Below are 16274 nucleotides of genomic sequence, written 5' to 3' on the forward strand. Positions count from 1 at the left end.
GAAGCACAGGACAGAGGGAGGAGGAAGATGGGGAGAGCAAAGTCCATGGAGGGGGGGGTGGGGCAGAGCACAGACCGGGGATTCAAGGGATTTGCCTTGGCTGCGGAGTGCCGGCTCCCCACTTTAGGAGGCAGGGGCGGGGGGTGGGGGGATGCAGTTGGGGATGGTGTTGGGGGGTAGGGAGGTTAAGGAAGTTGTTCTGATAGCCTCTGTGTTCTCATGACCAAGCAGAGAGGATGGCGAAGGGTGGAGGAGGGGGAGGCCAGAGGCTTAAGGACTATGGAGACATTCAGAGGGGAGAATGGGAAGGACAGCCGACCAAGGAAGTTAGAGAAGCCGGGTGGGCAGTGCACCGCGTCTGCAGAGGAGGCGGCTAAGCAAGGATGCAGGTCTGTGGGCCTGGCCAGGGCCTGTCTACCTAAAGAAGCTGGGGGCTGTGAGGGCCACACGGTTCAGTTAGAAAGTTTCATCTGGCTGGGTGATTCGGAGAGTGGGTAAGCCATCAGGGGGAGTGGTGGGCCCCAGAATCTTAGCTGGGTGAGGTGAAGACGGGCAAGTAGGCTGCGTGGGGGAGCGGCAGACCCAAGGGGGTCATCGAATGAATGTGGTATTTGGACTCTTGGGCAGATGGAGGCCGCGGCCACAGACTGGCACTTCGGAGTTTGCGATTGCAGGCCTGACCCTGCTCAGTCCTGAGAGAGGTGGGGGTGGGGGCAGGTTCCTGGAGGAGGGTCGGAAAAGTAAAACTGAGGGGCCTGGACTGTGAGCACTGAAGACTCAGAGTCTTAAGTAGGACGTAGTGAGTCAGCCCTGAGCGCCAAGGTCCCAGGAAGGTGAGGACTAGAGTCACTTCCTTACACTGAGCCCCAGAGATTTAGGAGGAGACTAGGATGGGGAGGGCCCCCTGTCTTGGACAGCCCAAGGCACACTGGGGTGGGAAGCCTGGGGTGTGATCTGTGCCAGGAGCGCCTTCCTGCCCACAAGGCCCAGCCTTGCTGCGAAGCCAGGGATACCCCTCCCCCCCATGAAAGCTGAAAAGCTGTTAGCTGAGGTTTGGAGACACTGAATGGGGCCAAGGGCTCTAGAAGTTCTGAAGATGGGAGAGAGGGCACGTCTCGGTTGGTGGTCTTGGCATTCCCATCCTGGAAGGGCTGCGCCCAGCACTCCCCAAAGTGGCTGCATCTCTCTGCACAGTCAGGGTAAGTCTGCAGTTCTAGGTGAGGGGCAGAGATACTTGTAGGCGCTGTTGTGTTCAGAAGCTTCAGGTAGGTCTCCTATCTCTACCGGTCTGCATGGGAAGTGACCTAGGGCCAAGAAGCCTCGGGGTCATCCAGTTTATTATCCTTCTGGCTCTGCTGGGGAAATGGAGACCCAGAGTGGCCCAGGGAGCAGCCCAAAGGCATAGAAGCGAGGCGGAATTATGAGAGGAACCCCCAGAGGCCCACACCCAGGCCAGGCTGCAACTGCTTGTTCTGTGGGATTTTCTCTCCTCCCTCAACCACTTTGCCCACACTGAGGTAGTGGAGAGATGGGGGAGCTGGAGGCGACCCTCCTCTCTGGTGGGGAAGAGCCTAGGAGTGGGCCTTCAGCAGGTGTTTGACTGGGGCAGATAAGGGAGAGATGGCCACAGTCCACCCACCCGGCGTCTGGCTCTAGCTGCAGGAGGTGGTCTCAGTGGGCAGCCTGCCCTCGCACAGCCTCCCTGTCAAGCTTCAGGCTCCTCTCCTCCCTCTTGTCTGCCTCACATAGGCATGCAAATGGACCAAAGTCCCTCTCATTGAAACCCAAGTCTGTTTCTTGACTGGGAAGAATGTAATCATGGCATGAAAAGCCTGTTCTCTGAGAGAGGAGGGTAAGGACATGGTTTTCCGTATCCCTTCCTCACTGTATCAACTCCACCAGGATGCAGGCAAGCCTGGGGGCTCTATGGGCTGATTTGAGGCCAATCTGTGACCTGTGGCCCCAAGGCCATCAGCCAATTGGCTGAGAGGACCTCATTCCCTCCATCCATCCTCCCAATTAATTCTAACGAGGTACTGCTCCTGCCTTTTGGGGATCATGTCTCACATCCCAGAAGCCAGTGGGATTTACCACAATAAGTCTGGACTTGCTTGGGCTGACCTCTCCTTGCCAAGAGCCACCAAGGTTGTCAACAGGAGTAATAGCTGGAACACCAATTAATTAATTAGGGGACTTGGAAATAGAGTTTAGGAACTGGTTTCTAGAATGATTCGTCTGCAGTGACTGGTGTGGAGTTTCCAACCCACTAACTCCAGAGGTTGAGGAAAGAACTTCAATCCTCCCTTCAATCCCTGGGAGAGAGTTTTGTCTGCTCATTTCAAATTAGTATTTCTGCCTATTAAAATGGCGCTAATTTTAAAATTAAAATAGCAAATAATAAAAATAGCTACCATTTGCAAAGCATCTCCTAGGCCTGTCAGCATGTTGGTAACTGTGCAGGTCTTGTTGTATCAAGTCCTCCCAATACCCTTTGAGTCCAAGGTCTTATTGACTCTTAAGGAATGTTACGTAGAGCATTAGATGTGTGCATCTCTGACTCTGGAAGAGATTTTGGCTGGAGACAGAACCTTTGGTGCCTGGGGGGAACTGAAGCCAAAGAAGGGGTGAGGTCATTGTGGGAAGAAGGAAAGGCATCAGGAAAAGGCAGGAGCAGCCAGGGGCAGGGGGAGGACCCTGATGGAGCACTGCCATGGATCCTGAGGACAAGGGCATTTCAAGGAGGAGGGGCTCTCTGCAGAATGAGCTACAGCAAAAGTGGTCTCGGAGGTGACAAGACCTGGCAGCTGGGTGGTATGTAGGCAAAGCAATCTAGGAAGCGAACTGTGGTCAAGTTTCTCTGTGTTCAGAGAAGGGAGTTCATGAATGGGAAGCCATTTGGGAACAGCAAAGAAAGTTGCACTCCCTGGGTGTTCCGTTGATAGGGGTGGGAGCCTGAGGGCCTGTGTGGGGAAGGAGCGCACAGGAGATGATGCATGTAGTCCAGGGAGGAAAGGCATGGCCCTGGGTCCAGTAAATAGAGCAGCCTGCTTGGTGGAGAGGAGAGATGGGAGACTTGGACATGACATTCCTATGAAATAGGAGCCAATATTATTCTCTGTTTACAAAGGAGGAAACTGAGGCATACTTTACCTGAGGTCCAAAGGTGGTAATGATGTCTCCATACTCACAGAAGCATTTTATGTCCCCCCTCAGCCCATGTTTATAGCTCTATAAAATGAGAAGGCCCATGTCTGAGTCCCAGATGGCTCCCTGCTAATGTATCATTAGGAACATTCCAGCACCCTCAGCAAGCCCTCTTACCCTTCATGGGGAGTCCCCATCCATGTTCACGGGGACCTTATGGAGCAGGTGTTTGTGCCTTCAAACTTTTTTTTTTTTTTTTTGAGAGAGAGAGAGTGCCTGTGCTCAAGAGCAGGGAAGGGGCAAAGAGAGAGGGAGAGAGAGAATCTTAAACAGACCCCACACCCAGTGCAGAGCCCTACATGAGGCTCGATCTCAGGACCATGAGATCATGTGACCTGAGCTGAGAGCAAGAGTTGGACGCTTGAGGCTTAACCAACTGAGCCACCCAGGTGCCCCTTTTTGTGACTTTAATCTCTACCCCAAAGCTGGGGGCAGGGGGAGGGTTGTTAGTAGGCCAGCAGGTAGGGCAGGGAACCTCCTTAGGAAGCTGGGTGTGAGGACAGCGGGGTAAGGTCTGGCCTTCCTTCCAGACCCCAGGCTGATCACCATGCAGGGAGCGTGTGACCCTGTGACCTGCAGGTTAAGGCTGTGAGGCATCAGCCAAGACTGGCTCAGTCAGATTGTGCCCAGACATGGACCCATCCACACCTAGGTTCTGTTTCCCACCCCATAGATGCTGGGTTGCTTTCCCCTTCCTCTTGTAACTGTGAGGGTCATGTCATAGCCCCCTGGTCTCAGAGAGCCTCCATTCTGATGGGATGGACAGAAACCCAGCGAACAAGAAACGTCAGATGGTGGTGTAGAAACATGAAACTAAGGCAGAGGGCTGTGCTGGGCTTGCCCAGGGGCAACTCAAGGTCACATGGATTGTGGAGGCCACCGTGGCATGTGGGGCCTGATTTGTGGTGGCCCCTCTGGCCACTCTACAGCCCTCTCTGTAGATTTGGGCTCTGGATTCCAGCAAATGTGGTCATCTCTGTCCTCCTCCAGAGACACACGTGCATAAACACACACACACACACACACACACACACACACTGCGCCTATGCCCCCAGCCCCTAGAGGGAGATGTCCAGGGTCCAGCCTTCATGCCCACAGCCTTGGCTGCTACAAGAGGCTGGACCAGGGGACGGTGAATGTCCCTCCAGCTGACAGCCAGCATTCCCCACCTGGCAGAGCTTCCAATCCCATTTAATGAACCTCATGTCTCCTTGGAGCAAGAAGCAGTACCTTGGCCAAGTCCTCTCCCCGTGTCCCTGCCTCTTTCTGTCTCTCTGTCTTTGTGCCTCTTTCTCCCTTCCTCAATTCCTCTCGGTCTTCCGCTCCCCCCCCCCACCCCATTCCCCTCTCTTTCCCCCACTATTCCCTTGGGAGCTCGGGGGCTGGGGAACAGGGCTGCACATACAAGCCGGAGCCATTGTTTGACAATCTGTTTTTGTCTTCATCTTGTTGGCAGGCGGCAGGAGAGGAGCACAAGGTTAATGAGGCACTGTGCAGCGGGATTACCGCGGGAACGGGCGGGCGGCGGGCGGGCGAGCCAGCCGTGGTAACAGGGAACTAATTAGGAGCAGTTTAACAGGAGGAAAAAGTGAAATCTCCTCTTCACCAACTGTCAATAATTAGCTGATTTGGTGAGGTTGAAATGTGTCCACAGGAAAAGGTGGGGCTTTTCTGTGGATGAATGAGGCGTTGGGGAACGGGGGCCACTGAGGGCTCTGCCCTGTCCGTAGGTGGGACTGGGGCTGGCGGTCACCCCGCGTCCCCCAGGCCCACCCTCCTCCCTTCTGGCTGGCATCCCTCAGCCTCAGCATCCACATGACCTTGGTCTTAACCTCAAAGACCTCAGTTTCCCCAGCCATAGGGTGGTGGAACTATGTTTCTTCCTGGCTCTGTCCATTAGGATTCTGGAAGTGAAACCACTAGACCAGGCCCTTGTCCTAGCGTTAGAAGAGCTGATGGCATGCCGTGCAATCTTGAGGCAGATGCTGGCTCTCGGGTGTCTTGTCTGCAGCATGGGTGTGCCCTCTGAGAGCCACCTCCTAGGGCCTGGCATGGCTCAACAATGCTGCCAGATGGTTAAGGGGCAGAGCCTGGCCTTCCTGGGAACACGCCTTGTAGCCCCTGGACGCTCACTTGACGCTTCTGGCCTCCCAGCAGCAATGGGGGCTGGAGTGGGGACATGGAAAAGATGGGCTATGTGCCTCTGGCTGGCTGCAGGTGAGAGGGAGCGAGTCCCGGGCTCTTCCGTAGGGCTAGGGGCACTCTAAGTGTGTGCGTGTCTCTTTTCCCTGCACCACATGCCAAGTGGGAGGCTAGGAGTCAGGTTCCCTGGTAGCGAGGGCCTGTTTGCTCTGTTGGTATGCCCTGCAGTTGGTGGTTGGTTGGCCTTCACTCTTTGCCCTTCCCTGACAGCTCAGCAGAGGCTCTCCCACCTCCCCCAGCCCCTCCAGCTTCTGTCAAACACCTTGACCGGAAGCAAAGACATCATCAGAGGCCCTCAAGGCTTCCTGCTCAGAGTCTCCCATGTCAGCCCCGCCAACCCAACCACCCCCCCTCAGCCTACCCTCTCCTTACCTCAGCCTTAGAGGGTCCGGGGCACTAGAAGGCATGTTCTGAAGAAGGCTAAGGCCTTCGTCACATCCTCATACCATTCACAAACCATAAGTCACCCTGGCCCCAGAGGGTGGCTCCTAGAGGCCACATCCGTGCTGCAGATGAGGTACCTGAGGGTCAAGTTCAGCCACCCCCGTCTCATTCCCTAGCCCCTCCCTATCTTTGGTCCCCCTTCCAGGTTTAAGAGTTAAGAAACAAAGAGGCATGTCCTCCCTGTATGGGAAAAGAATATGGGTAACCCCACTGGGCATCAGAACCTCTACCACCTGAGGTTCCATCAGCAGCTCTGAGGAAAGTGGTAGTCTTAATAAACCAGCATGGCTGGAAGCTGTGACTCACCAGGAGCAAATATCTACCCCAGCTTGCCTCTCTCTCCCCTCTCTTTCTCTTTTTCTTGGGAACGCATTTGAATGCCCAACCAAGAATGGGGAAGAATTGGGAATGAGCTCAGGTCTACATTCAAGCTGTTTTAGAAATGACTACTCCTCCAGGAAGTCCTCTCTGATGAAGACCAGGATCTGTCTCAGCTCACATAGGTAGACTTTGATGACATGTGTTTCCTGTGTCCCATCTACTGCCTTGGGACAATAGTCCTTTCTCTCTCTTTCAACATATAAGGATATTCCTAAGGTGGAGAAATAGAGCTCTTTATCAACACCTAACACAGAGCGTGGCTCATCCGAGCTTACCTTGACTTTGTTGGTTCCTGCTTCTCCTGCCCTTGCAGTGCTGATATGAGGCCAGAGGCAATGTCTAGAGGGCACGGTGTCCCTCCCGAGTCCACAGACATTCACCTTCTCCCAGAACAGGGGCCTCTTCCCTTCTAATCTCAAATCCATCTCCTACTTTCCTTGGAGATGTTTGTTTGGGGTTTTTCTCATTTACTGGTTTAATCAGTCTCTACTGAACTCCAAAGTGGGCTATTTTTGCCATCAGAAATCTGCCGCCTCCCCGCCCGCTGCTTTCTTGGAGTTTGCCCACAGGACCCCCCAGGAGGGACGGATGGGAATGGCAAAGCCACTCAGAGCCCAGGAACGCCAACGCCACCTGTCACGTTGCCTGTTCCCCACACCCCCAGCCCAAACCTGTGCGTGCACACAGGCCCACACATGAGCACACGCACGAACATGCACACACATGCTCCAGTGACAGGCCCCAGCAGGGCCAGCAGGGCCACCTCTCAGCCTGTCCCTCCCGGTTCTTTCTAGGACCTTCTAGAAAGCCTAGCTGAACTCAGGACAGGGAGGGAGAAGGCTTGGTTGTGCAACGCTTTCGCTGAGAGGATTAAAAGCATCAATATGTGCGAAGCATAGAACATGCCCGATCCACAAGCAAGGGCTCAGCCTTGTGAGCCATGAGGAGATGCCCGTGAACAAGACTGGCCTAGGCTCCAGGATAGCCATGGAGCCCTTCCTTCTTTACTCAGTGTCACATGGATTTTTCAAGCTTTCAAAGAGCTCTCTCACCTATTTCTTGATATTATCCTCATTTTAGTCCCAGGAAGTAGAAAATCTTCCCAACACATGTATGGGGAAACTGAGGCTCTAAAACTGAGTAGATGGAGGACAGAGAAGGATTCTGAGATTGGCCCACCAGGGGGCACCCAGGAACAATACAAAGCTCCAAAATGGGGAGGGGGCCTGAGCCTCCACTGGGTGCACATTGCACAGGGGAGTTGGAAGAGTATAGATGGGATCCCTGGGATCCCTACACTTGGGGACCTTCCGTTTGGTTTGATTCAGCTTCTGCCGAGAACCCAGTGGCTTGAACTGGGGTGAGGTGGGGGACTGGTGTGTTCATAGATGATTAGTGAATGAACTGCCTGCAACTGGGGATGTGATGGTGATGGAAATAAATGTCAGGGGCAATGGATTTGGTTTGAGAAGATCAGGGGAGGCTTCCTGGAGGAAGCAGCCTTAGAGGATTAAGATATAACTAGACTTGGGCCTCAAAGGCTAAGCATACAGCGTACTGGAAATGGAGAGCAGCCAGGAACCTGGAGAAGGTCCCAGAAGGCCTTTAGCATCCAGCCAAGGAATCTGACATTCACTGGGAGAGCATTGGGGCCGGGAGCCAGCAACCAGAGGCCTGACCCACAAAGGTCCAGGCTCAAGCCTCAGCTGCTCTCTAACACCCCTGCCCTCTAGGACACTTGGGACAGCTTCACAAAAGATGGGGCCTGGACTTGTGTGCTTGAGCAGGACCTGAGGTCTGCTCATCCAGGAGGGAGAAGGTAGGGTGTGCTGCCCCTTAGGTTCTAGGCCTGAAAGAGGCGTCAGACACACGGGGTCAGCCAGGTGCCGGCCTGGGCATTGGACCCCATGTCAATGTCAGCACCACCTGCAGATGCTCAGAAGCCCAGAACCCTGGCCAGGAGCAGGAGGCAGCTTTGAGCCGTGTCACAGGGTCACACTGAACACCCCGCCCCCCCAGCCCCACGCCTTTGAAAAGGAGGCAGAAAAGCCACCAGAAGAAAGGCAAGGAGGAGGAAGTTCTTTGTAGTAGGTAAAAGCCCCTGAGAATGGGGCACAGGCCAGGGATCCAGTTTCCTGTTTGTGTCTGGGCACCTTAGCTCCAGGTTCAAATATGTAAACTATCCGCCGGCCTGGCTGCAGGTGTGTGTGCTCCCAGGCTGCAGAGGCTCCAAATGCATTCCTGACTCCGGCCCCCCACCCATAATGAGCCGGGACACAGAGGCAGATAGCTCAGGGTTAACCCTTCCTGCACCACCAAGGAGGGCCTGGTCAAGGTACTCTGGGGCCAGCTGGGCCTTGGGGCGCTCAGGGGGGCTGGGGGTTTCCAGACATGACGATTCATGTTTTCTGCCTCTGACTTTAGATGCAATTAAGAGTTTGGGGCTCTCTGCTGGGAGGGGTGGCTGGGTCTGGAGGACTGGGGGTGGGGCTGCGATAAAGGGGGGGGCACCTGGGTGAGGCTCTCTGGGAGCCAGGGTGCAGGACGTGCCTCAGGGTCAGGGAATGATGGCCAGGCAGCGCTGCTTTTCCCAGGGCAGGGTGGGTGTGTTTCCAGCAGGCCCGTGGCTTCCTGGCACCACCAGTTCTGGGGCCCCGGAGGGACGACCAGACAGTGCTGATAACTTCAGCCCCCTCACTGATCCCTGCAGCCCCCACCCTCCAGGGCTCTAGTTCACCATCCCCTGCTGACTGGCTGTCAGGTACCAGATGACGAGAGGGACCCAGGGGCTCTTGCCTGCCCCCTGCTGTCAGCCTGGGACTGGGTCACCCCTTCTCCCTACGGCCACTCCTTGCCCAGCCCCCTTTCTCCTCATCCCCTTCTCCTCGTAGGAGGCCTCTCAGAGCTTGTCTGAGGTCGGAACCAAGCCCTGCCCTTGGCCCACTACCCTGGGGCATCAAGCCTTTGCTGGGCTGGCACCGGTGACCCCTCTTGCCATACCTACTGCCCTTACTGGGCCTTTGCAACTCCCTCACTCCACCACCCACCCATGGACCTCTGTGGCCACTACGCCTTTGATCTGCTGCCTACGTGGTGCATAAAGCCAGCTTCTGCTTCTTATCCATTGGCCCCCCAAGCAGCAGGGGTGCCCCAAGATAACAGCACAGCCCTTTGTCTCTGTCTCTCGTTGGGACAGCAGCAGGGCACTCTGTACCTGAGTCACATCCATTTACCAGCAGAGCCCTGGGTGTGATTTCTGTGGAGACCCAGGACCCCCACACCCTAGAGAGGTGATCTTCAGGCGGCACAGGGGTCTTCCCTGTGGGGGCCTCCCAATGAGCCCAGTGGTAAAGATCCCCAGTGGTCCTGACATCCAGGAGACCTGCCGTCGCCCAAGCCCCAGCCAAGGCTAGAGGAGTCTTAACGGACAGCCAGTTGAGGTGGCCCAGGATGGAAGCGAGAGTCTGTGCCTGGGGTCGGCGCTGAGTCGGGGGTAGGAAATCCAGACTCCAGACGTCCCCAAATCCCGTTGTGAAGACCGAGCCTTTCAGCCCTCACTGGGACCGTCTGCCTGGTATGCACGCTTGCCTGGTGCCGAGGCACCCTCTGTCACTGCTTCTGCTCCTTGGGCTGGTCCCTCAAGGCTACCATCATGGGCTTGTTCCCTTCAGCCGCCCCTCAAACGTGCCTGTTCTCCAGGCCCGGCACCCTCCTCTTCNCCCCTCCCGCATTCCCTGCCTCTGAGAACAGCGTCACCAGCCACCCCAGCTCCGGAGCTAGAATTAGGAGTCATCCAACGCACAGTCATCCTCGACACCTCCCTCTTACCCCCACATGGAATTGGTCATCAACTCCTATGGATTTCTCTTCAGAAAGGATTCCAGTGCCACCCTCCTCACAGCCCCGCTGGCAGCAGCATAGGGCAGGACCTGGCACCTCTCTCTCATTCCCACAGCTGCCCCCTCACTTGCCCTCCGGTCCATCCTCCACATCCACTGCCACCGGAGAAACATTTCTAAAATGGAGTCTGGATGATGGCCCACCCCCGCTCAGAATCCTCCCGTGGCTCCCCACGGCCCTCACCGACACACTCGACACACTCGTGTGGCCTGCAAGGGCCTGCCTGTCCCAGCCCCACCTCCATTTCCTGCCACATTCTCTACATGCCCAACATGGCCCACACCGAACAGACCATGCTGGCCCGCCAATGCTAGTCCTGCCCTCTCTTATCAAAATCCTCCATTTTCTTCCCGGCCTACCTCCTCTGAGAAGGCTTTCTTCCTTGTTCCTTCATCAATACGTGGTAACCCCCACCCCCTCCCCAGTTACCATGGCACCTTGTCTCTCTGGGATCCATGTGCTTTCATAGCTGACTCCTCCCCTAGACTTTGAGCTTCTCAAGGGCACAGATGAGATAGATCGTCCCTCTCAACTGTCCATCTCTGTGTGCCCGGCCCTGGTGTATGGAGTTGGCAGCCATAAACATCTGACGTGAGGGCTGATTAGCGTGCAATGAGAGAAGAAGCCTCGAATGCCACTCTGTCCCCACGCCTCTGCTCCTGAGTACCTCAACCAGCTACCCCTCCCCAGAGCCTTTCCACTGCCCGCATGTCGCCCCTGCATCCCTTCTACCTGCTGCCCTCAGCACAGCGAGGAGCCCGGGGGACCTGAGCCAGTGACAGCCCCCGCTGGGAGGATGAGGCCTTGGTCTACACCCGGGCCAGCACTCTCCAGGGAGTGGGTCGAGGGGGACGTGGCCCTGGCCGTGGTCCTCCACCGCGGTGGTGAGCAGCCTCTCCGATTTTAATGCGGGCCTCAGTGCTTCAGTGAAAGCCGGCATGGGAAGTTGCTAATAATGGCACTAAAATAAAATATGCTACATCTGTTATGGGTAGCAGAACAAAATTAGCTGCTCACACCTCTGACATCCAAGATGTCTTAACTTAAAATACTCCTTGGCTTACTTTACATCATTTACTGATTATATTTAAAAGAAATACAATTTTGCAATTACTGTTCTTTCCAGTGTGATATCTGTGCATCATTTTCCTTTTATGTTTATATATTTCTCCTTCATTAGTGCAGTCTGAAGGGTGATTAGGATTCTTCAAACATTTTACAGAGGTTAAACGTTGATTAAGATTTAATTATTACTGTAAATAGCTTGGAATGACATATGGTGCAAAAGCCTGACATATGTGCATTTGAATAAATGAAGTGCTATTTCCCAGGATGCCTCAGTAGCTGTTTAACAGCTTTCCCGAAGGGTTATGTTACACCTCATGGTAAGATTGCTGGGATGTTATATTTTGTTGGTTTTTGCAGCTGAAAGCTAAGAACAGTTTTCCAGTTTTTTAAAAACATTGAATATTTTAAATACCTAAATTGTTTTGCACAAATTTTTGCTAATTTGTCTAACTAGGTTAAACATTTTCAAAAGCATTTAGATTTTTAAGCGTGGGCGCTGTGCATTGTGTCAGTGGCAGCATGGGGACGAGGGGAGCCGGTGAGGTGGAGGGGACACGGAGGCCGGCAGGGGTGGGCAGGGAAGAGGTGGCTTGAGGAGAGGGGGTGGGGAAGAGGCCTGGGCCCTGAGCCTAGCTCTTGTCTCTTTGGCCCTCTTCAGTGGCCAGAGCCTGGGTATTGGGGTACCGTGGACCACAGGGGAAGGGTCCCCCTTCCCCAGAAACTCCACCATGCCCACCGGCTCTAGTCCACACTGAACTCCCTCTTGCCTGGCCTCTGACATGCCCAGCCTGGCCGTGACTGAGTTCTTTGAAGGCAGGGCTGGTCTTTAGTACCTTCTGCCTATTCCTCAGGGTCACCGTGTCTTGACATATAACAGGTACCTGGGACCACGTTCGGCTGAACTAAGCCACAAAGGCCCCAGCACTTCCTTGACTCTACCTGGGGTGGAGATCTTGCCCCCCCTCACTGAAGTAGCATCTCCTTTTCAGGCTCCCTCAGGCATCCTCACTGGCTAAGTCCCTGGAGCCACAGACCAACATCTGGGCTGCTGTAGAGCCTCCAGGGGGACGTTATTTCCCAGTGCCTTCTGCCGCCCTTCTTTCCATTCATTTATTCAACACTTACTGAATACCTCCTGTGCACTGGCAGTGGGCCTTGAGGGTACAGGGATGAACACGAGTGCACATCATGTTTGCTGCCTCAGGGAGCTTGCGATCTAAAGTGGAGAGGGGGAAGATGAGTGGACGGTCAGCCTCAGAAAGAAGTGATACAGTTGGGATGTAAGAAGTGCCTGGAGCTGTGGGGACCCCCCCGGGAAGTAGCCACACCCAGGCTGGAGGAGGGAAGATGTCTAAAGCTGAGGTGCGGAAGATAAGCCTAAGGAGGAACCGGGCAAGGGTGGGTGGGGAGAGGTGGTGACAGAGGGGCAGTTCAGGCAAAGACTCCGGGTGGGGAAAGCCCAGTGTATCTGAAGCACCGCAATAAGTAGGTGTGTATGGGGTTTCCAGCCCAAAGGGCAGGGCAAGGCTAGGCAGGGGCTGAATAGCGTGGGTGTCTAGACTGGGTCCCTGAGGGCAGTGGGGTCATTGAACCATTTATAAGGAAGAGAGGGGTGCCAAAACTTGTGGTTGGGAAGGCTCGCACTGTCCGAGGTGGGGGTAGACTGGGGTGGCTGAGACCTGAGGGGAAGGAAGGAAGGAGGAGGTGAGGTGGTGCCAGAGCACCACTGGGTGGTAGCGTGGGGAGCTGGGTTGGGCCAGGAGGGAGATGGTACTTCAGTTCCGATTTAAATTTTAGGGTTGAGTTCAAGTGCCTACAAGACAGTCCCTGTGGGCCCGGGATTCAGGGCAGAAACATGGCTGGAGAACCCTCAGATCTGGGGAGTCACCGGGAGGGTGGAATCACCTCAGGGATTGTGCAGGGAAGCGGGCCCACAGCCAGACCAAGCCCCCAGGGTCCCTGGGAAGTGTCCGGCGGATGTCACAAAGTGCAGGGTGGCAGTGACTTGGGAGAGAAGGATTTTTGTGGAGTACGGTGGGAACAGAAACCAGATTTGCTGTGGGTTGAAAAGTCAGTGGGAGGGGAGGAGGTGCAGAAGGCCACCTGAGACAGTGCCTGAGAGAAATTTGCCTGTGGGGGAGGAGAGAGACCAGGCGGTAGCTGGAGCGTGACGTGGGGTTAGCGGGACAGTTTATCAGATGGGAAGTTCTTGTCAGTGTTGAAACGCTGATGGTCTAGAGTCAGTGGACTGCGAAGGTGGGAGACAGCAGGAGAGTCTGGGAGTGGGCTCCCGGAGTGGGCATGGGGGGGGGGTGGATCCCAGGAGGTTCTGTCTTCTGAGGGGAGGGGTGGCCCAAGGGCAGGTGCAGAGCAGCATGGACAGGTAGTTCATGGCTTTGATGGTGGGATGCCTAGGGGCCTGTTCTGTGGTCTTCTCCTTTTTTTCTCTGAAGTAGGAAGAAGATTCTTCTACTCAGGATGAGTGGGGGGCTGAGTGTGGAGTGGCTGAGGAGGGCAGAGAAGGTTTAAGGTGACTCTTGTGGAGAAGGAGGGCAGGAGCTGACTGGGCAAAGTGGCTGGGAGGAGGCGGTTTACTGATCACTGTGGGGGTCCATCAAAGTCAGGTTCAAGTGGAGAGATGGATGCGTGGTTGAGTTCCTGTAAACCTGGGCCTCTGCCAGTCAGGACTGGAAGGACCTTTGGGCCAGAGAGTGGCTGGAGCGACAGCCCCTCGTGTCTGGGTTGGAGTGGGCCGGTGTGAAGACTGAGCTATAGGGAGTCTAGGCCTGAGGGCTTCGTCGTCAAAAAATACATAGGGAGAGTGACTGGGGTCCCGGAAGGACAGGGGACTGTGGAGTCCAAAAGGGTGGAGTTTGGATTTCAGGAATGTGGGTGGAGCAGCCCTGGGTGGTGACCAAGTCCAGGGTGTGGCCCTGGGAGTGGGCGTGTGCCTCGCAGAGGACTAGGCCCTGGAAGATGAGGAAGACACAACCCGGAGGTCAGAGTGTAGGACATTCACCTGCGTGGACACACCGTCAGAGGAAGACACGAGACCTAGCCGGGAGGTCTCCTGGGCAGGAGGGCAGTAAAGGAGGACATGTCAGTAGGTGGCATGGGGGAGAACTTTGGGCACCAGGGTAGTCTTACCCCTTCCCTTCCATCCCGTCCCCCTCACCTTCCTTCTCTGTTCTCACTCTCTCCTCAGATCGAGACCTCCCAGTTAGAGCCTGAGATTGCCCGGGCCACGAGTAGTCGGACAGTGGTATACAACAAAGGGCTGTGAGTGGTGGCCGGCCGGCCTGGGGACGGAGCCCTATCCAGGCCGGGGAGCCGGGGGCAGGGAAGGAGTCTCCTGGGCTGCACCTGCAGGGAGGGGCGAGCTGACCCCACCGGTCCTGGGCTACCTGGGGGGGGCACTGGATCCGCAATGGTAGGGAGACTAATCAATTCACATGTTAACATAGGGGTGAGGCATTCTGACACATTTCCTATAAAAAAAAATAATCAAGTGCATTTCTGGGCCTTACGTGGGGTTGTCAAAACTCTACTCAGCACAATTATGTGTGAAGCTGAAAAACTGTAGAGTGCCCACGGGGTAGAATTAGGATCCTTTTATACTTTGGGGGTTTTTTTCTTTTGATTTTTATTCGAATCAAGTCTGAGCCTTGGCTGCAGCAGCCCAGATGGCGGCAGCTGACCAGTGGTGGTAGTAGGTCTAGGCCTGGGGGCTGGTTGGTGTGGCAGAAGGGCCTGTAGATTCAAAATATTATGGTGGCCAGGCCCAGTGACTGGGGGGTGGGTGGGGGAGGGGATCTACACCTCACAGGAGAAACCAGCTATGACTGAGGCCCTCAGGAGGTGGCTCAGAGAGTCAGGAGCACGGGAGGCCTCTGGAAGATTGTGTGGGCAGTTGGCTCTGAGTATGGCTGGCCCTCATCCATGCTACAACCTGCAGAACCAATCCCTCTGCATGAAGCCCAGTGCCTGGGACTAGGGTCACCCTTCATGGAACCCTGATCCGTTCGAAGCCCCAACTTCAGGCAAGAAGCCCCAAGAAGGAACGATGTTTGGCTGGAATCGTGGGCCTGCACTTTGACCTCCACAGGGAGACCCTCCTTCCAGTCACCAGGCCGGAAGCTGGGCAGTAGGGCTGAGGGTGGGTCTGGAGCTGGACCGCCCTCCATCTGGGGGGCTCTCAAGCCCCCAAGGCTGCCTGCCCCATCCCACTGCTTCGTGAGTGGGAGGGCCTCATGTTGAGTGCGGAGGCAGGTTCCTATCTAAGAGTCAGCATCAAGCCAGAAACTGCAGGCCGTGGCTGTGGCCCAAATGAGCTGTGTGACCTTGGACAAGTCTGCTCCGCTCTCTGAGCCTCTACTCCCTATCTGGAACCAGAGGACTGGATCAAAGGGTTCCCACTGGCTCTTCCAGCTAGACCTCGTCTTTGGCTGTCCTGCTCAGATGCTGGTCGTCCCCAGTGTGGACACTGAACTGGGAAAGGGGCAGGCCCCTTCGGGAATGGCCTCAGGACCTAGACCTTGACTTTCTGTATGTGAGCCCACATCCTGGGAACGCTTGATCTTTGCCACTTTTCAGTTCTGAAGGAGGAGATGGTGCCAGTGGCCGGGCCTAAGTGTGGCCCCACTCCCACCTGCCACCTCTCGCCCTGCACTGGCCTCCGAGGCCACTTGCTGCTGGCTCCTGTCTCTTCCCATCTGCAGGCCAGGAAAAGGAGAGGCCTGCAGGGGCTCTGCAGAAGAAAGAGCCTGAGGTGAAGTGAACAGAGCAAACAAAGAGGAAGCACGGGCCCTTGTACCCTTCACCCCACCCCAGCTGGAATGTAGCCCCCAACATGCAGTCTCAGGGCCTCCCNAGGTGAGCACATGCATGTGGAAGAAAAGGCTAGTGCATGGCCGCGAGGCTGTGGCCCTGGGCGGCTCTTGCCATCCTCCATGCAGGGGTGGTTGCGGGAAGGTGGGTCTTCCACGGGCACTGACACCACGTACCCCCCGTCAGAAGCCTCTGCTGTCCTCACCTCTCAGCCAGGCCCTGCTGCTTCTGCAGAATGCTGCCCTGAG

At 55.6% G+C, this 16274-nt stretch overlaps 1 protein-coding gene across 4 annotated transcripts in view; it reads left to right on the plus strand.

Moving 5' to 3' along the window:
- Nucleotides 1-16062, plus strand: part of SFXN5 (sideroflexin 5) — a 114051-nt gene extending 97989 nt beyond the window's left edge. For all 4 annotated transcript variants that reach the window (XM_077766291.1, XM_077766294.1, XM_077766293.1 and 1 more), the window contains one exon: nucleotides 14405-16062. In XM_077766291.1, the coding sequence (XP_077622417.1) occupies nucleotides 14405-14482 (78 nt within the window). In that variant the 3' untranslated portion in view covers nucleotides 14483-16062. The remainder of the gene's footprint in view (nucleotides 1-14404) is intronic.
- The last annotated feature ends 212 nt before the right edge of the window (nucleotides 16063-16274 follow it).

Source organism: Crocuta crocuta, unplaced genomic scaffold (genome assembly GCF_008692635.1).
Source record: "Crocuta crocuta isolate KB4526 unplaced genomic scaffold, BGI_CrCroc_1.0 scaffold113, whole genome shotgun sequence".
In the NCBI taxonomy this organism is placed as follows: domain Eukaryota; kingdom Metazoa; phylum Chordata; class Mammalia; order Carnivora; family Hyaenidae; genus Crocuta; species Crocuta crocuta.